Source organism: Thermobia domestica, chromosome 12 (assembly GCF_964235325.1).
Source record: "Thermobia domestica chromosome 12, izTheDome1.hap1.1, whole genome shotgun sequence".
Lineage (NCBI taxonomy): Eukaryota > Metazoa > Arthropoda > Insecta > Zygentoma > Lepismatidae > Thermobia > Thermobia domestica.
In genome coordinates, this window is record NC_137465.1 from 127,015,291 (window position 1) to 127,037,724 (window position 22,434).

Sequence of the window (22,434 nt, forward strand, 5' to 3'; positions counted from 1 at the left end):
GTAATCAAGTTAATTATGTACCAATTCGAAACATCAATGTGAGAGAAGAAGGTGTTCGTAATGCGAGAAATAATGATAGATTCAATGGTAATGAAAATAGAGTTGAATCTAATTTTACCAGTAGTAGAACCGAACCTAATTTTAGAAGGAAATGGAACAACAACCGTAATGCTTTTCGGAATCAAGCGAATGACAGATCTAATTTTACCCGAAATGGATTTCAAAATAGATTCATAGGTGACAGAAATTATCAAAATAGAAATCGGAATACTGCTGAAGCAAATAATAGACAGAATTGTATACAAGATTGTGGCGTACAATGCAACTTAATCGAACCCTTTGGCAATATAATTTTAAGCTAATGATGTGGCGTCCAACAAAACGTATTTAATTGGTTTTTGTTTATTTTCACTTTGAATACAATCATAATTTCATTTGTTATTCGTACTTTGAATCCTATATAAATAATAAAAATGTAATAATAAAAACGCCAAAGGCGCGTACGAAAACCGCTTAGCCACGAAGGAGCTCTCTCGTTCAATGGCTAGTTTCTATTGATTACTTTCTCGTTTCCCAAGTATCCTCTATTGCTGGAAGTTTCTCGGTTGTGCATCTCAGCTTTCCTTTTGTTGTGTTCACTTATTTCTTCCTTCTGCTAGTACAAGTACTCTTCGTTGCGTCCCCTGGAGCCTTTTAGGTAAAATATCATAATTCTCGTGATATGTAAGTATTCAATACCTCCTGCCTCTTGTACTTGGTTATGAATATGCCTTTGTGCTACAATAGCCTTTTCATGTATATTTTCCGTTAGCAGTGATTTATTAACAGAAAACTCTTCTTAGACCGTGCAGTCCCCTCTTAGGGAGCTGCTATTAATATTTGTAATTACTATTTTGTTTATTATTCTTGTATATCTTATGTATTCTTAGTTAATATAGATTTAGAAAGAAATCGCGGCCGAGTAAATTATTATTACAGTACATATAATCTATATTTATTCTTGTCTTTAGTATAATTTTGTATTATGTAGCTTAATTGTTAACTAACAGCAGTTCTCCTTTCCGAAACAGGACTTTTTTTTTTTTATTATTTAACAGCTCACTTAGGGGGGAGCCAGAAACGAACGCAAATCTTGATTTTTTTTATTTTTTCGTTAATTTTAAAATATTTTAAACCAAGCGTCTGGCTGGTGACCGTTGGCTGTGACTACTATATAAAAGCAGGAGAATCATAGGTGGGGGAGGATTCCAGCTCGGCCGTCTAGAGAGGTAGATGGTTAGGGTTCTATCCAAGAGGGGACGGAATCTTTTTCTGGAATTCTTATTATTTTCTCGGTCGAAGAGGCGGCTGGAGAGTGACACGGTGCAGCAAGAGGGCTATATCGCCAGGATGCATCAAATATAGTTGTGACATATATTCAGACCACGACTCTCTTAAGAAGAAGAGAGTCTGGGAGGCCACGGAGATTGTTGTTCTGTAAACTGTACCACACAGCAAGAGGGTTGCGTGAAGGGGGATGCGAATCAAGTCGCTGAACTTTTTTTTTTTTTTTACTGGTTTTGGGCCACGCCACTCCTTTAGAGGGAGGAGAGGCTAAGGATTCGAGTCCCGATTGACGCCTTACGAAGGAGGCGAAATTAGACTAATCTGTTGCTTTAGTTAAAATCGCGATTCTTTAGTATTCTTCCGACAATTTTGGGGGATATGCCCGATAAATGGTTCTCTCCCATAAAGAGCTGGATTCATTACTTCCAGATAAATGATCCGAAACATTTTTTTTTTTCTTTTAATATGAATGAAGATTTACTATAGGTTAATCCTTGGGCATTTTCCTTTTATCTTCCCATAAAGGTTATTAGAACTTTTTTGTTGTTGTTTTTTATGTTTTGAAGCTTTGTTTAAACCCGATGCATCACAGACCAATCTGAGTACATTGCTTAGAGAGAGATACTTTGGGGTCTCGTTTTATTTATTTTCTGTTTATCAACTATGCTATTCCTCCTGGGTGCACACAGATGTTAAATGAGCCGTTTTTACTCTGTGGACACAAGTTCGGTTCTCGGGATGTTTCCTTTAAACGAGGAATGGTGATTAGTGATTGGAGGACGAACTTGGAGGTAGCAACCGTTGCATTCCCATGCAAGAATGACAGCCCAATTTTTACTATTTTCCATAAGTGTTTATATTCTTTAGTGTCAACACGAAACTTGTTGTAACCAGCGTCAAGTCCCAATTCGTTACAACTCTGGAAGAATTCTTGAAGTTTCGTTATGTTTAGACTGGAGAATAAGATGTATTCTTTCCTAAAGGTTTTAGCCAAGCACATTTATGACATTAGACGTACAAAGTTCGTCTATAAGAAGAGAGAACATCTTTTGATCTATATGGGAAGAATGCTGAAATACTTGAGGATCTAACGAAAAACAGATCTTTAAATGATTTGTATTTTTAAAACTTCTCTCTTTAAGTTTGGTAATCATTGAATTAGGATGCAGTGGCAGTCATGTAAAAATTCCAGTTTCTGTTGTTTCCTGGCATCTTTTTCTATTTATTCGAGAAAACCTCTGGCTGCAAATCCAATGCCAATATTGTTCATAATTAATTTTCTACTTTTGTCACATCAACACTTAATAGATCACGAGATCTCGCAAGTTTTCTTATAGCATCAAAGACAAACGGGGCCACTAGTCTTAGATCTGAAACTTATGGAGGTTGGGCTGACATTCAATGCCTACCATCTAGCAGAAAGCCAGTTTGCATTTTTTTAAACAGCAGGGTGTCTATTAAAATTCCAAAATGAAATTTCGTGACTTTTCTTTACCAAACCATAAAATTTCGTAACATTCTCAAGAGGGAATTTGGTTATGAATCAGACCGAATTTTCATGCACGCAATAGAAGCATGCTTTGTTAGCGATTTAGTAGCGTCTAAAGCCGACCATAGACAATTTTGGTGGTGAATTTTGATGTTTTATTGAACAACATTTTCCAGCCTGTACTTATATTAGTATAGATAACAAAAACTCGTGACCCAAAAACTAAATTTCGTGACTCTTCTTGACTTTCATGTCCGTTTTCTGATTTCGTGACTTTTTCGTGACTTTCGTGACCGATAGACACCCTGAACAGTTTGCTTGCTGTCTTCTTCAGGATTTCTACAGGTGTCGTGTTTGGCAGCTTTCACAATACCCCTGAAAACAAGTGGCATTTTCCAACCAGCAGACACCGCAGAACTTCACAGGAAATTCTGTGTATCATGTGATCTCAGCAAATTTTCTCGACGAGCTGGTAAGTCAGTAAATAAGTAGTGTTAATATATATCTTCCAGTTTAACGATTAAACATCCGGTTTTATCACACCATGCACAACATGCAAGCCGCATGTATCGAGTTTTATCAAGCTTTCTTTCCGTTTTAATGTGGTCTGGAGATGGTAAATTGTTTGGAGGATCCATGGAAATTTGTAAAAATTTCGTCAGTAGCAAAAAGAAAATTCCTTTCAGAAACTAGTTTAGTTCTTCTATGGAGTTTTTCGTCAGTAACACACCTGTTACGTAAAGTGTAACGACTTGTTTCAGAACCTTGCAAGTACATCTATTTGTCCCTTCTGAATAACTTGATTTAAAGCTTCATCAAAGCAGATAAGAAACTTGCAAGCTTTCACTCGGTCAAGTATCTTACTTTTGTAAAAAAAAAATATATATATATATATATAAATCTAAAATCTATGAAATCTTGTCCTATCCAACAGTAAGCGCTTTAGAAATTTGGCTATTGGCAAATATAATTTTGAACACCGAATTTAAGTTGTCGAATGAATTGAGTGACATTCTTTTGCACACAAGCTGAAGAGAACAAATAATTTTGGACTTCCACATTTCATCTTTTAGGATAAAACTATTGCGTTCTTCTGGATCACTCGTACACTTTATTTCTTTCATATTTGTCTCTCTAGTAGATGCTGAAGAATCTGAAGATACAGATCCTGTTTGATATTCTGACACGGAAAGGTCCCACTAAGTGTGCACAGATTTAAAATGCACTATTCACTAAACATAACAGTGAGGTGTAGTGGTACAGTGTTGCACACTGCTGAAACTGCATGTGCTGAAAATGTACAATGGAGAAGTCTGATAAGTGGCAACAGAGGATAGTGCATTAGAAAAAAGCGAGGGTTTTGCATTATATTTCTGCAGCCCCGGTGAATAAGACAACTCGCGGAAACAAAATGATACACGCGAGGAAAGAAATATGTGTTTTCTAATTCTGTAAACTGGTTCTCCAGATTACCTTATCAATATTTGGAAGAGTGCTTTCTTGGATTATGTCTTTCGTGTTAAGTGACATATTTTTTTTACTTCCTCTACTACATACCATATGACTATGTTTGTACACTGTATTATTACCATATTCACATTGGAAATATAATTATTTTATTACTACTTCATTTCGTTTTTAGTCGGCCCGGATAGCAGTGTGGTCCATAAGGCTAGACAACAGACATATTAGAGATCGCGGGTTTTAATCCCGTCTCGGACATGTTTTTATTGTACTTTTTACCTTACATTTCATTGTTATCTTTCCCTTTCATAATGGTTCGGATCCCACTTTACACTATAGGTCCCGTCTTTTATAGCTTCGGAGCTAACGTAAAAATGGCACCACTCAATTTTGTTTTACAAATACATCAATATTTTGTGACACTGCTGACATTTTGCTAACTTACACTATCGGTGTTATGCATTTGAACTAAATTCATACTATGAGACCCAGTTTCCTTTATTACCATCTGTTGCTATATATTAGACTTCTCCATTGTACATTTTCAGCATACATAGCTCCAACAGTGTGTAACACTGTACCACTACACTTCACTATTACGTTTAGTGATAATAGTGCATTTTAAATCTGTGCACACTTATATATGGTGCTATTTCAAACAAAATATATTTATGCTGGCAACACTGCTTCACCTATGGAAAACTGTGGTTTTCGAAAGGGCATTTGTTCTCATTATATTGTGCAACTTTAGTTTCGATAGCTTTAACGGTTTTCAAGATATTTACTTTAAACGTACATAATTTCATGATATAATTTTTTGAATATTCAAATTTTAAAGCCCCGTAGCTCCTATCCATAGCACCTTAAATTTTGCTCATTTTCATTGCTCATGATGCTCTATCAGATGTGCTACGTGGCAATCAGATTTTAGTGACAAATTGTGAGACCTTCTCGTGTGAGTTTATAGAAAAGGAAGTTCTTGGTTTAATTGTGAAAATGTTGACAAAGAGGGTGAACTAGTTATTCTCTTTATATATTTTTCAAGTGGGTTGGCCCTTTGATGACACTGCACCGCTTGCTATTCCATACTGCTTTAACTTACAATCTTTTTAAGACACTTTAAAATACGCTTTAAACTTATCACTCAGCACAGTCCATGATGAAAGATTTGTCTTTAAGGATCTCGATGTAACAAATCGATGATTCATAGTGGCATTATGTGAAAAAAAAAAAAAGTTACGATAAAAATATTTCTGGCAATTTTAAACGTCCTTTAATTATCAAAACAAAATCGACAGACAGAACTTCAAATTTTCTACTGACTTTCCATCGGTTTCCCTGACATTCCCTAACCATCTTTAATTTCTTTGACTTCTCAGTTTGTAGAAACTCTGTAACCGTCTGTTCACCCACAGCGTTGTGGAGAAACATCGCCGACGACTGTAACAATGATGAGAGGACATATCGGAAAACAACAACGATTCACCAGGTACTGTGTTCGCAATACCTTTCCTACAAGCTTATCCTTGCTAATTTCAAGCCTCATTTACTCCTTTCAAGGTTTTTTTATTTTTGTAACTCTTGGTTTCATTTAAGCATTCCTAGGTACAAAATTCCCGTCCCGTCCCGCTATTTGTTTTAACTAGTGTTACTGAACTGAATTCAAAGTCAAAATACTAACAAGGAAAGTACTTGGGCTCGAACGGGTGAATACGCACAAAAAGGAAAGCATGTGTAATGTTAGCATCCCGGAACCAAACAGTGATATCCGTTTTTCTGCAAGATGGTGTAAATCTGCAAGAGCAGGGCAAAGTATAGCACGTGTCATAACAATAGGGCATCTGTAAAGCTTACCCTTGGCCATTTTTCGGAAAAGGCTTGGGTGGATGAAAAAATCGGGGGACATGTATCCCATTATCTTTAAGAGTACACATTATGAATGAAAAAGTTGTGTCCAGGGTTCTCTGGAGGGTCCCAGACAGGGTCCAACCAAAATTTTGAAATGGTAACGGGGGTCAAGTAGTATATCGTTGGAAAGGTATTATGAAAAGAAATAAGACGAAGCAAGTTCCTAGTCTCTCCGCTCACCCTGTACAAAATGGTAGGCAGTCAAAATGTCAATACAGCTATCAAGACAGAGTCTGTGACCGCCATTTTGCATGGGGTGCGCATACAGACTCGGGACTTGTTGCAGCTCGTGTCTTTTCACAATAACTTTCCAACGATCTACTACTTGACATCCCCTTATCATTTGACAGTTTTGGTTGGACCCTGTCTAGGATCCTCCGGGGGCCCCTGGTACAAAACTTTTTCATTTAAACTGTGTCCCATAAAATAATGGGATATGCGTGCGCCGATTTTTCCATCCTCCCAATCATTTCTGCAAAAATGGCCCGGGTTCAGACTTTATAGGATGCCTTGTAGTTATGGCTCGTGCTCTACTTTCCCCTGCTCTTGCAGACGTTTCCCCTGCTCTTGCATCTTGGAGAAAAACGGACATCACTTTTTGCCTCCGGGGTGCTAACATTACACATGCTTTCCTTTTTTGCGGATTCACCCGTTCGAGTCCAAGTACTTTCCTTGACTAAATCCCAATTCATTTCCTTGATTTGCATTTCCAGAAGAGCTACATGGCCAATAATTCCATTAGTGCAAAATATTACTTATGAATTAATGACACCAAAAGCCTCTTGGTGACAGAACTAACCATTTAAACTATCTAATGCAGAACATTGTGTAACCTCTTGCATAACCATGTGCTGTAATATGCAATATACGAGTTAGAAAAATGCCTCCAGAGTAACCAAGTTGTTAGTGTACTTACCTTTAATAAATGTGATCCCATGTTCGATTCCGGTGAAGTAGGAACGAATAAGGCATATGTAAGTAAACACCGCTCCCTCTTTCCGCTAGTGAATATCAGTCCGACTTACGTATTTTGAACTTAGTGTGCAAAGAGTTTTAGGATTGTAAACGATAGATAGCTCTCACACAGAAAAAGTTCCACAGAACTAGTAAGAAGGGCATGGCCTAACACAGTACGATAAGCATAATTAAGGTATCTCTCATAAGAAATTTATTCTCCTAGGTTCATCTCATTAATGGTACAGGTAAGTATTCTAAAATAGCTTTAAAGTAGTTACTAGAAATATGAGTTAGTATAGTTAGTTGACAGAAGTTATTATCCCAAAAGCAAAATTGTGAGCGTTCCAGAACTTAGGTGTAAGTAAGGTAAAATACTAGCATGCAAGACATCAATAAAGCCTTAAGTTAAGAGCAGTGTATTTCTCATACTTCTTCAGATATACAGTTAAACAAGCCTAAACTAAAGCCCTACAACACATCAACAAGCAACGACAGAAGATTAATGGCTCGTATACAGCTTCTCTCAAATATATAGCTACTACCACACAACTAATTCATTTAACATCAGGGTGCTCTGACTCCTACTTATAAGTATAAAAATAAGATTGTTGGTATGCGTCAAAATAGGGTCGGAAAACTGTTGATTTTAGCACACATAACTTCGTCTCTCAGCATTCGCAGGCTATATTACTTAATATAACAGCTTAATATTACTTAATATGTTCTAAGTAATATAACAGCTATTGGTATTTGTAAATTTTAAGAAATGCATTCGGAATTATACAAAAGCTTATCATATTATATTTTACTCTGGTACAATGATATTATTTTAGTAACTATTTCAAAGTTTTTTGAAGTAACTTTTATTAGCTTGTGATTGGAGATACGCTTAAGTTTTATGAGAGACGAATGGAAGTTAACGGTACAGACTTAAAACTGTGTTTTTAATTTTTTAGATTCTAACACAACGAAATACTAATTCCTTAGTGATAGTAAAAGAATACCCATTATTTATAATCTTTCTAAACAATTATTGTTACGAATAATCTTCGAATGCTCAAATTTAACTCAGGTGTCGATAAAACTTAAATCATAAACACTATAAAAAGCGAATTTCGAAGTTACTTTCATACTGAAACATCACACTGATATATCTTATTTCAGCAACTAAGATAAGGTTAACTTAATTTTCCTACCTTCTATTTCTTTTACCACTAGTTTAAATTCAAAAACCTAGAAACGCTACTTTAAAAGCAGAGGTTGCTAATCCTAATACTACCTATCCCTTACCTTCTACTATGCAATTGATCTCACTTTGCACAGTTGTTTCATTTGTTGGTGGACTTTTCCCAGGCGATAAAAATTTTTTCCATCTACTACCATTACCACTTAGAACAGGCGATTGTGGGGGACCAACGCCAACAATTTGTGCTAACGTAAGAAGAAAAAGTAAAATTAGAAAATAATATTAATACATGACAATATATTATTTTTGTTCACAAACATGAGGAGTCTGAGATAACTGCTGCCACATATTCAGGGAATTATACTCTTCGGAAACACTTATGAGATGCAGTGTAACTTTCTCCTGATTTAAAAATAGCAACTTAAAATACATTCTCAATTTTATACGACTAACATTAAAAACAAGAGTTAATAACTTCAGAAGTCAAAAAACCAAGCAACAGAATTTCGACATACGTTTTATATTTTTATTTATTTATTATCCCCTTTAAACAGTATGTTAACTACACGCACAGGAATTTTTCGTCTTACTTATTTCAAATTCTAATTTCTGAAAAATCTTGCACTTTCAAGTTTGATTCTCCTAGAAATTTGTACACGGAGTTACAGAAGAGAAATAAAAACTTCAAAGAAATACACAAAAAATAGACTTACCGCGGAAAAAAAGGAATGAAGATACACCATATCAAAGCAAGCTGTACTATCACTGATCATTGCTGTACTAGCAGCCATTGACATGACAATATATATCATTACCGTTCCTGCCAAGTGAATTCGTTCTTTTTAATTTCATTATATTTTATTTCTTTTACCCCTATCTTCTGTGAACAAGGTTCGAGGGTAGAGGCGAAAGGCTTAGATGTGTAAGAATTTTTCAGAAATTTGAATTTAAGAAGAGTAAGATAATTCCTCTTTAAAGTTTATTATAAATTCATTTTCACGTTCTTTTATGTTTAACAGTCGAGCCTAAATACATTAAGCTCCCTAACACGTTTGGTATCAAACTACTGAATTTATTAATGGATTTTTTGCTTTATTACAATAATGAATCTTTCACACTAATTTACTTTTGTTATAGAAATGTTTTCAATTCATTCCCAATATTTATATGTCATAAGGAACTCCACTAGTAATAGAATTAGCACTATTATTTTAAAGGAACATTTTGACAACTGCTTGTGCTAGCAAGCTACTTTTATGAACTACAGGGTGGCCCAAAGGTGTGGAAACAGCCTAATAAATGGTAAACGCTGCAAAATATAACCAAAGTAAAAATGTAGGTAAGGAATAAGGATAAGAGAAAATGTTTGAGGATGCATCACAATGACAACGTCCACACCATCTTGAATTTTACGCAATTAGTGGAAACAATAGCATGTGATTAACATCATCATTAACATCATTTTAATAACAATTTTTTTAACAAAAGAGACACTGACCAAAGCTTAAAATTTTACTTTATTTTAAATTATAATTTGTAACTGTTTCGGATATCTAGCATATCCTTCTTCAGACACGATCGAAATTAATGAAAATACAGACATATATATTAATGTATTTTCATTAATTTCGATCGTGTCTGAAGAAGGATATGCTAGATATCCGAAACAGTTACAAATTATAATTTAAAATAAAGTAAAATTTTAAGCTTTGGTCAGTGTCTCTTTTGTTAAAACAATTAATCCAAAGCCATGAATAGTCTTACTAACAATTTTTTGTAGAAACTGAATGGCACTGCTATTTTTGCACTACGAATCATTTTTTGATCATTATAAAGTTATGACTGTTTCTTTGTTTGTACCGTTACAGGTGGCTTACGAGCAGAAGATGGTCTTGACCCATCAGAGCGCATTGAGATCGTGTTGTTTTCTGAAGAACAAAGCATCAGGGTAATTGCAGACGACTTTAATCGCCGTTATCCAGAAATGGCATTGTATTCAAAATGCTAAAAACTCCAAGAAACAGTATCTTTGGTAGATTGACCCAAGATTGATAGGCCATATATGGCGATAGACAAGGCAAAACAGTGGCAGTATTGACACCATTCAGTAAAAGTCCCACGAGAAGCACGCGCAGTGGAACCTGTGAACATGGTTAGTCACACCTCAATCATGTGCATATCATGAATAAGTGACACAACTAAATATAAGCTACAACTTCACCAACACCTCACAGAAGACAATTCAGATCGTCGTCTGGAATTTGCTCAATGTATCACACAGCAGCAACGTCAAAACCTCTCATTCGCCTCTGACTTCTGATGAGGCAAACTTTTGTGTGTCGGGAGAAGTTAACAATAGAACGTGCGGGCCTAGTAGGACAGTAAATCCGCATTGATTTGACGCATCACACGTGTTCCCGGCAAGGTCAAGGTGTAGTATGGTGTGGTGTGGAGTGTGGGAGGCTTGCGTTGTGGGTCCATTCTACATAGACGGAATACTAGCAGCGGTGTGTTATTAGCGTATGTTAGAAGAGACATCTTGCCCTTACTGCTGTCAGAGGATAGGTCACTCTCACTCCATTATGACATTTGTGTCCGTGAGTACCTCGATTAAGTTTCCTAACACGTCGATTGATCGACGAGATGCTATGGAATGGCTACTTCAACCCCAATGAACTTCTACCTGTGGGACCATGTGAAGTATTAGTATTTTGTGTATGCGATAAAAATTAAGGATTTTCAGTATCTTAAGAAACGAATTGTGGAACATGTACCAACATTACAGTCAGCACTTTGTGCAAGGATTCTGCGTGTCTGGGAACTCAGAATGCATCTGATAATCGACTGGGATGGAGAACACATTCTGTTACGGAAGTGATTCTTGCCGTATGATCAACTTCTTTCGTTATGGACACAATAACAAAGAAACAGTCATATCTTCGCACAAGAGCAAAAATAACACTGCCATTCAATTTCTACGGAAATCTGCTATTAAAATAACATATTACATACAATGGTCTCCACTTAAGACAAGTCCGTAAAATTCAAGATGGCGGACATTTTCCCCCATCCCTACTCTCCGCTTACATTGTTACTTTGCAGCGTTTACCGCTTGTTAGGTGTTTCTACACTTTTGGACCACCTTATATAAATGTAAATTACACATAGAATGGTCACCAATTATTAGTTTTTAAATTTATTTTTCATTTCTACATTAGTCACTCATCATCTTAAAAAAAAAGAAAAGAAAGAAAAAAGAAAAAGAAAGAAACCAGCTGTAAATCTCGTATCCTCAAGTAATTACACAATATAATCTTGGACAGCTAGTGATGAAATACAATATTTACCATTTTGGACAATACCAAGTACCGTAACTTCCTAGCATTTTTAGAAAATCACTTGCAAACCGTAAGCAGTACACAAATAGTTACAAAGAAGAACCAAAGTATCAACTGAGCAAGTGGAGAACGGAAAATGCACTCTCTGCCTTTTCTAAACTGTCAGAATTGCTTATGAATATCCAATGTCACACTTAGTCTTGGAATATATTCGATGGAAATACGCAAAGTAATGAAAATTAGCACGAGAAAGCTAGTTCCTATGAAAGTTTCTTCCTATTCTTTCTCTTGGTTTCACTATTCTGTCTTAATACAATAACCAGATACTATACTAGTATTAAATCAAATAAGCACTGATTTATTAATGGTATACTTATTGAATTATTATGTTTCGTTTAATAATAACAAGTCACTAAACAGTATCAAAAGCGCATGTAATTCTTTCTGTTTGCCAATACTTTCGTCATCACCTTATATCTGCACCTTTTCTTGTTTTCTTTTGGCCAATTTGTTTATTTTAATTTTTCAAAAATTTCGATACGCTTTAATAAGAATTGTTTCAACTAACCTCTTTTCTCCCTTTCTAAACAGAAACTTATCTTGGGAGGAAAACAGGATAGAGGAATGTTACATTATATACATATAATTATATTGTTGTTTATATTTCTTTGAATCGAAATTGCTACCAGGAAACTAGATGCTAGACTGACACCCAGTATTTTTTATTTCACTACTGTTGTAAGTGGGTGAAGGTAGTAGGTTGAATTAGTTAAGTTCAAATTCCGCAGTGTTTGGTTCTCCTATATAACTATCAATACATTAGACCAATCTGATATTCTTTTACGTAATTACACTCACCTTTATCTACAAAATTCGAATCTTCGAAATCACTCAGGTCATCCCATAGTTCATGACCACCTAGAGAGAAACAAACTCTTCCCTGGGACTGATCTACGGGTGTGTGCGTCTGTGGAGGCCTAGCATAAATCAAATTAATATATATAATACTGAGGTATACTTTGCATTATGAAAATAAAGTTAAGATTTAGCAATATGAACGCTACATCAATTACAATAAAAATGCGAATGCTTTTATTTAATTACTCATAGTTAATGACAGTCAGGAACAAATAATAATAACATAATTTTGGGCAGACCTTTTTGTTCCTAGTTTTTTTGAAATCTGTGTAGGTTGTTGGGGTGGACCACGGTGGCTAAGTGGAAGAACGCTCACCTCTGGTGCAAGGGTTCCTTGGTTTGATCCCAGATCATGTTAGTTTGTGGTGGACAATGCCGTGTCCGTGGGTTCTTCCCACATTATCATTTCACCGATTATTTCACGATCATTTACTTTTATTAATCATCCGTCTCCTTTAGACCAATGGACACATTCGTGGGACACAGAACTGAAAAAAAAAAATTTCAGAAATATGTATATTTTGTTCTCAGATATTTCAAGGTAGGAACGTACCTCATTCTCCGGGGAAATTGATTACTTCACTTGTATACTCTTTTCCTTCTTACAGAATAGATGTCTAAGGATATACGACTAATGTTACAACTGACTATGGAATGTTTACACAGTTTACAAGAATTTTGACATTACGTGTGAATTAGATCATATAAAATTTTAAATCATCATTTCGTGGCTTGTGGAAGAAAGAAGGGTTAAGCCCCTAGAACGAATTTTCTAGCTAGACATGTTAATTTCTTTCAACATTCAAAATTTAATATTTATCTTTAAAATGGTTGTAATGTTACTGATAATTTCGTTGTAACTATTCAAACTTACTTAGATTTGATAGCTTTTCAAATCTTAAGAGATTATCTTAATTAAAATGCACAAACAGTTAACTTTGATTATCAATTTTGTTTACAATACTTTTTTTTTTTTATCTCCCTTACGGGAGATGTATAAAGGAAGTCCCAGCCTTAGAGCCTTGTGGACTACTTCACTAAATTTGTTTTAAATCAAATTTGTTTGAAGTAAGCATATGTACTAAAACTGCAAGTTCAAAATACTTAAATTCTAATAATTTCTTTTCTCTTTTAAATTCGAGATTTTCTTCTTCTAAAAACGTAATCTATCTTTTAAATTGGAAGTTTAAATAATTAATATAATAATCCGGCACAGATCATAACACTCAAGCCAGTTAAAATAACAAAATCAGAAGTTTTGAAAATTAAATAAACATTAAACGTTACGAATAATTAAACACATTAACCTAATAAATAACACAATAGGAGTAACTACACAAAATTATAACCAATAAATTTGAAAGATCATGTTAGACCCAATGCTGGGGCATAACAGTGTGAATATATCTATCTATCTATCTATCTATCTATCTATCTATCTATATATATATATATATATATATATATATATATATATATATATATATATATATATATATATATATATATATATATATATATATATATATATATATATATATATATATCTTCATGATAATAAATTATATTATGAATTACGTGAAGAATAATAAAATTTCCCGGAATTTTGCGCGATTTATGACTTCAACGATATTTCAACTACTTCTTTTACTTTGCCCATATTACTAGAAGAGTATCCATTTCCTAGGCAAGTTTCCCTTCTTTGTGTTAAGTTCCAACATTTTTTTAAGCCTTATATAAAATGCTTCGAACATAACATACTCCTTTCAGTGAGCGACGAGGATAATTACAACACTTTGACAGCTAAGAGAAGAAAGCTTACTTAATGTCCTAATTTTTATATAAAGCTTTCTTCCCTTAAATTTTAATGGAGATGCCAGCAGCGAGCCTATTTGCCCCCGTCATGATAAGGCTAATGGACGACACTTGCTGCATATTAAAAATTCAGAAAAAAAGATCTAAAATAAATATGGTCCTCAGATAAGTTCTAAAAATTAAAGAGAACAAACTTAAAACAGAAGCCAGAAGAATAAAATAATAAATAAAATATGAAATGTAAATATATATCAAAAAATTAAAAATAACAATAATAGAAACATGTAAAGAAAAATCTAAAAATAGATACCTCATCTCACGTTAAATACTTCAATTTCCAAACAATAGTGAGAACACGTTCATTTAAGACCGTATTATTCCCTAAAACCTCACTACAATTTTAGGCAGTCTGATCCCTGAGGTCTAAGTATTGTGGACATTTTACAAGAATGTGCTGAATACTCAGAGGAACAATACAATCTTAACACTACGGACGGTCAGCGCCAAGCAACGTATGTGAATGTCAGTTGAGAGTGTCCGATACGCAATCGAGTCTGGATGACGTCATCTCGGAGACTACTACGCCACTTACTCAAAATAGGTTTTATATAGCGGAGTCTATTTTCAATGGCCTAGTTCCAACCCGTTAGCAAGTGACAGCGCATCCGTTGGACAAAACATCTACGTGGATCTGAGCACGAGACAGAGAGAGAAGCAGAGTGCTGGAGTGCAACATCTACCAATACAGTGTTCTTGGCTCCTGTGTCAGTATGTTCCTTTCCTGACTGTCCTGGCACCCAGCACAAAACAACGCACAGCTGTTGTACTTGATGGCACCGTTCAAGAATGTCTTGCACTAGGGGGTACTTACTAAAGACATTCAGCAAGCTTATGATAATGTTTTGTAATTTAGTACAGATAAGGTGAAAGATAAGAGCATGATTGAAAGCAAGCCTTGCTGACTAAATTTCAAAGTGTCTTCGTCTGTGACAAAACCATGCCAAAAGAATTCTCACTTTTCGAACCGTCCGTAGAGAACACATTAAAATCGGTGCGCTGTTCTAGTAATCTGCAAACTCTTGCTGGAATTCCTGATTCTTTGTATGTCATTTGGTGTGATGACAATCGAAAGTCGAGCTTAGGTGGAGTTAACAGCCAAGGTGGAACAGTACAAACACGTAGGAAGATACGATACGGCCATACAAGTTCGTCTACAGTAAGAGTCTCATAACAGGGTGTCTGCTAATTCGGGCAAACAAAATTCCCTGACTTTTCCAGGTTTTCCAGATCAAAACAGAAAATTTTCCAGACAAATATTTTGATAAAATTAAGTAACCGCTATTCTTTAAACGCTTGTAGTTTTATAATACCTGTTTTCTTGGTTCAAACAGCTGTTATAAAAATATGAAAAACGCTTAAACAAGTACCTTTTTTTTTTTTTTTTTATTCCCGGCAAGAACATTAAATTCAATGTATTTTTGATGGCCTCCCATCTCCCCTTTCTCCGCTCTTTGTTTCAGTACAACTAATATATATATACATATATATATACAGACGGAGATTTAATTTAAAGAAATTAGAAGAGAGCCAGGTAAGAGAGGAATATCAGATTGAAGTTTCGAATAGATTCTCGGCTTTAGAAGATTCGGAGTGCACTAGTGCTGAGGATACCTGGATTGAAATTAAAGATAGCATTAAAATTTCAGCAAAAGAAAAATTGGGACACGCGGAAATACGTAGGAACAAACCATGGTTCGACCAGGAATTCATTAAACTAACAGAGAAGAGAAAACAGGAAAAATTACGCTGGCTACAAAATCCGAATGAAATAACTACATAAAATTTCGCAGATATCAGGCGGGAAATTTCCAAAACATTTAGAACAAAGAAACGCGATTTTTTGAAAGCTAAAATTAAGGAACTCGAAGATAATAGTAAAAATAAAAACATCCGGGACATGTATAAAGGGATCAGCGAATTTAAGAATGGCTTTCAACCTCGTGCTTATATATTAAAGAAATCTGACGGTACAGTTCTCACTGATACGGATAGCATCTTAAATAGATGGAAAGATTTCTTTGACGATTTGCTTAACACGCAACCAAAAACTAGTGTGAGTGGAGAAAAGGAGATACACACCGCAGAACCGCATATTCCAGAACCCAACCGAATAGAAGTAGAAACCGCTATAAAGAAATTAAAGAAACAGAAATCTCCGGGTGTAGATGAAATTCCGGCTGAGTTAATTTTAGCTGCAGGCGAAAAATTGTGGAACAAGATACACAAACTCATTCTCCTTATCTGGAACAAAGAAGAATTGCCACAAGAGTGGAAAGAATCAATCATTGTTCCAATTCACAAGAAAGGAGACAAAACTGACTAATAATTATCGAGGCATTTCTCTTTTGTCAACCTCTTATAAAAATCCTTTCAAATATTCTATTAGCAAGATTGACTCCATACGCAGATGAAATTATTGGAGATTATCAGTGCGGATTTAGACGAACTCGATCAACTATCGACCAAATATTTACCATTCGCCAAATACTCGAAAAAAAATGGAAATACAATACCCCGGTACAGCAACTATTTATTGATTTTAGAAAGGCGTACGACTCGGTTAGGAGAGAAACATTATACAACGTTATTACAGAACTTGGAATACCGAGAAAACTAATTAGATTAATTAAGATATGTTTAAATCAATCCCAAAGTAAAGTCCGGGTAGGAAAATTTTTGTCCCCGACCTTTCACGTCGAGAATGGCCTGAAACAAGGAGATGCGTTGTCGCCATTATTATTTAACTTTGTTCTGGAATACGCTATAAGGAAAATCAAAGATAGCAACCAGGGCCTACAGTTGAACGGTATTCACCAGGTTATGGCATATGCTGATGATGTAAATTTAATAGGGAATGATAGGAGAACAATAGAATGAAATGCAGAGATCTCATTAAACGCTTGCAGGGACATGGGTTTAGAAGTAAATGCAGAGAAAACTAAATACATTGAAGTGCGTCGGGACCGTAATAGGGCAAATTATGGATGCCTTAAAATATTAAATAATACTTTTGATAAAGTAGATAGTTTCAAATATCTAGGATCAGTATTAACAGAGGAAAATCATATTCACGAAGAAATTAAATGTCGACTAAAAGCAGGGAATTCGTGTTACTACTCGGTTCAAAATCTCTTGTCGTCGTGAATTCTATCGAAGAATCTGAAGCTTAAAATATATTGTGTTGGGAAACAGATTTAAAGAAAAAAAAAAAACAAATGGATAAGATAATCTGTGGTTAAATGAATTTTAAAATGATGAACTATTAAAATGTTTTGTTCAAATAACTTGGCCTAAGGGACAAGATAAACAAAAGAACAAGGCCTCTTAATTGTGAAAACCATGATAAAGTGGGGGATATAAGGAGAATCCAGGCTGGCTAAAGGACGGAAGCAGCCAAAGACGAAGGAAAAGTTATTCAGCCATGTGGGTGAGAGGATTCCACCTAACATTCATGTAAGACCTTTTTTCTCTTTGTAAAATCTAAGTTAGAGAAGAATCTGAGCCAAGTAAGGTCTCTCGTGTATAATATTTTGTGTTTACAAAATTTTCTTTATTTCAATGTACTTTATTGTGTTTTTGCATTTTCATATACTCTCTCTCAGTGTTAATAAAGTTGCTTGCTCAAGTATAATTCCTGGTTCTTTTACTTACTTCCTCAGAGAAGAGATAAGAACCATTATTTTTAAATTGACTTTAGTAGAATACTGACTACCGATACTCAAGAATTGTTGATTTACCATTTTTATTAATCATGGCTCCCCTGGCGATATGCTAATGCTCAGATTCTTTTTTTGGCTAGATTTTACATATTTTATACCAGATTCTATTTTTTTTTTTAATTTTTTCTCTATTTCTTGGTAAAGGCTGATGGGTTTCTCAGTGCAATTATTTTTATAAATTTAATATCCTTATAATTTTTGTTTTGTTGAGTGATTCCGTATGCCGTTAACGCGCAGTGCAGTTCAATCACGGAAATTAGGTGTAAACTTCACCGAGATGCAGTCGGTTACAAACAGTCTTACTAATTCCTGGTTACATTCCAACCCCCCAGCACCAGCTCCCACCTCACAACATTTCTCTCATCAGATTAACAATGTTACATCAAGTCCTCAAGTTAATGGAACGCCCTTAACTAACATTTCAAACCTATCCGTTGTTAATCCCCCAACTCACAGCACAGGGCCGACATTATCGGCCACTTCACCACCCACACAAGGAAATTCAAGTGATCCCACCATTCTCATACATCCAAATTCACTCAACATATTTTCGGCTACCCCATTCGAAAGAGCAGACCTATTCCTTACTAACTTTGAGCGTACAGCAAAAATTGCGGGTTGGAGTGAAGACAAAATGTGTTCCATCTTTCCGTTATGTCTTGCAGACATTCCGCTGTATTGGTACAAAAGTACTGATTCACTTTCCACCCTGCCATGGAATACACTTAAGGATAAATTCCTAAAGCAATTTGGGCCAAACAATTTACCGCTCTCCGCAGCTGAAAAATATAGATCCAGAGTTCAGGAACCAACAGAGTCACTCCTCCATTATTTATATGCCAAGAAATACTTCGCCATTCAATTAGATCACCTAGAAGATTTTTTGTTGGATTCAATTACGGGGTTATTACCCCACTTCATTGTAGAATTTTCTCAAAAGACTATTAAGTCATTTGATGAACTTATCGAATTAGCAGCCACAGGGGAGAGAGCAGACAGGTTAGCCCAGCGGCGCCTAGCCAGCTTAACCAATCCTACCCCCCACCACAAACACATCAGCAAGACCCCTTAAACAACATCATTTCTCGTTTAGATTCACTTCAAGTTCAACTTAATACCCATCTTAATGCTCAACCCGTCCAACATACTGTTGCATTCATGGAACATAATCAACCGCAGTACAGGCATCGCAACTCAGATCGTTCACCGTCTCCTTCCTACTCCCGAAATTTCTCCCGGGGACGGGATGAACATATTCATCGTACACGGCAACGATCACAAAGTAGGGAACGGAATGACAGGAACCCAACTCAATCCCCACCTCCTACTCCCACACCACCCTCAGCTCACACCCATAAATGTTGTTCTTGCCGCACTCCGAAGCCACAACAAAAGTCTAAGCCCACCACTCAGACCCCTCCCCAGCAGAATGTTAATAGAAAAAGTCGTCCTCCTTTTAGAAAAGGTGGGAACAATCGAAAGGGAGCAAACTATAACGAGGCTGCCTTGGCTACTATATATCCTATGCCTTACCCACAGTTTTACCCTCCACCATACCCATCTCCCTTTCCATTTCCACTACCTACAACTTCCCAAACTTCTTGTGGTCCCGCCCCTTTTGTCCAACTTTACCTTCGTTACCCTCAACAGAACAGCCGCCAAAAAACGGATAAACTTAGAGGAGGACCGTCCTCCTCCTCATCCAACTAACCATTCTCTCAATGACTTACAATCACAACAAACATCCGACCTACACAAGAACACACAGATCCAGCAACCCTCTCCAGTTGCTGAAAATAATCATATTCCTCCTCCCATACAAACAGACGAGCATATTAACCAGTCTGGAAAACACTGTACGTTGAATGTCCCATTGATCTTTAGAAGGCATTTAACTTACATTGAGGGCTCTATTGCTTCAAAACGACATTTAATAATCCTTGACTCAGGAGCAGAGCTAAATTTAATTCCTAGCTATTTACTTCCTCAAAAAGCGCGACCTTTTCCTTTGGCCACGGTTCTTCACGGTGTCTCAAACCTCCCGTTTACCCTTACCCACGCAGTTACATTACCGATTACAATAGCGGGTCATACATTTTCGGTTCTTTTTCGCATTTCACCCCTGCAGTCATTCCCCACCATTTTAGGAAATCAATTCCTCAAACAGCATCTGGCTAAACTTGATTACGAGACAGGCACACTAAGCTTAACATATTTTGGGCGCAAACCGGCACAACCCATATCACATAAACCCGAGGAGGTTCGTTTTCTTTCAAATTTACTGGCAGTTAAGAAAAACCCCAAATTTGTTTTTCAACTTGCTAAAACACAAACCATTCCGGCAAATAGTGTTGGCATGCTAAGATTAACAATTCCTCTCAAAACAAACATAAAACATTTTTACATCAATTCCCCTATACATGTCAATCTTAAAGGGTGTTACACGGTTCACACGGCTACTTCAATTGACAACCTTCAAATACCAATTATTAACCTCTCTCACTACGATCAAACTTTTTTCAAGGGTCTACCTATTGCCTCGGGCACAATCTTCCCTACAGAGCCTCGTACCTATAAGGCATACTCTGTTAGGCAACTTTTTGAACCGACAGAAGAACATGCGGAACAAAATAGAAGGGAAAGGATGGAAAAAATTAAGGATCACATTGATCTCACTAAATTTAACATTAATCCTGCACTTTCTCCATCCCAGAGGCAACAAATGTTGGAAATTTTAGAAAAGCGGGTCACTACTTTTAAATGGACAAAAACTGATTTTAGTAAAATAAAAACCTTTGAAGTTTCTTTGGACTTAATCGATGATAAACCCTTTGTTATGCCCCAATTTGTCATTCCACATCGCCTTAGGCCTATGGTGAAAGAAAAAATCCTACAGTTTCTGAAACAGGGCATAATCCAACCATCTAACAGTCAGTATAGAAATAATATTATTGCAGTGCTGAAACCAAATAGTAAATCGGACATTCGTCTAGTTTTGGATCTCAGAATTTTGTCTAGCAAATGCCAAACATTAGCAGATCCCATACAGCCCATGACAGACGTTTTGGATAACATGTCGGCTGCTCGCTGGATTATTCATCTTGACCTAGCACGATCATTCTATCAGTGTCCTTTGGCTACTGAAGATCGCAAGGCCACGGCATTTTCGGTTCGGGATCTTCATTTGCCCCACACGCAATTTGAACTTACAGTGCAACCGCAAGGACATAAATCTAGTACGCTTAACTTGCAACGCATACTACGCACTATCTATCGCGATATACCAGTTCAAAATTTCTCCCTGTATGTTGATGACTTTTTTCTTTATTCTTCTTCATACTCGCATTTATTGGAACTATTAGACCAAGTCTTAGCTATTGCTGAAAAACATTCACTTTTATTTAATGTAGACAAATCTGAATTTGGGGTCACTTCCGTTAAATGTCTAGGGCACATAGTTGAACATGGTACAATTAAGCCAGACCCTGACAAAATCGCTGCCATTACTAAAATACCAAAACCCAAAACCATAAAACAACTCCGTAGTTGGCTAGCGAGTGTAAATTTTTTTCGTAACTTCTTTCCATATATTTCGCTAACTCTAGAACCACTGTACAAAGCACTTAGGGGAAATCCAAAAACATTAACCTGGAATTCTGATATGGATGAAGCATTCGAAAAAATGAGAATAGCTATGGTAAATCCTCCAATCTTACAATTATATAGTACACAAAACACAGAACATATGTTAATGACAGATGCTTCGGCCGAAGGCATAGGAGCGTGTCTCTTTCAGAGAAAAATAGGAGAAAAAAATTATCATCCGGTATGCTACGTCTCAGCTCGTCATCCCCAAAGAGTTAGACCTCTGCCAATTCACAATTTAGAACTTTTTGCGATTTTCTACTCGCTAATGAAGTTAAAGAAATATCTACTAGGTCAACATTTTACACTAGTAACGGATAATAAGAGTCTGCTAGCATTAAAGACTACTACCCAATTAACTCCTAAACTTATGAGGTGGTTGGAACAGATACAAACCTTTGATTTCACAATAGTTCACGCCAGGTCATATCAAAATTCACTGTCAGACCTATTAAGTCGGAACCCCTTGCCTTTTGCTGAAAAAGATATGGAACTTCTCGACACTGAAGTTCATCCCTTTCATCTCTTGGCATTAGATGGAAACACTGACATTGCGCAACTCCAAAGGGATGATCCCTTCTTTTCTAAAATAGTGCGAACCTTACTAAC

General features: G+C 36.0%; 1 protein-coding gene across 2 annotated transcripts in view; it reads right to left on the bottom strand.

Moving 5' to 3' along the window:
- Window positions 1–22,434, bottom strand: part of LOC145666633 (uncharacterized) — a 156,914-nt gene that overhangs the window by 114,564 nt on the left and 19,916 nt on the right. For both annotated transcript variants that reach the window (XM_081734073.1, XM_081734072.1), the window contains exons 2-3: window positions 12,527–12,645; window positions 8,435–8,575 (exon numbers count right to left, since the gene is read on the bottom strand). In XM_081734073.1, the coding sequence (XP_081590199.1) occupies window positions 8,435–8,575; window positions 12,527–12,645 (260 nt within the window). The remainder of the gene's footprint in view (window positions 1–8,434; window positions 8,576–12,526; window positions 12,646–22,434) is intronic.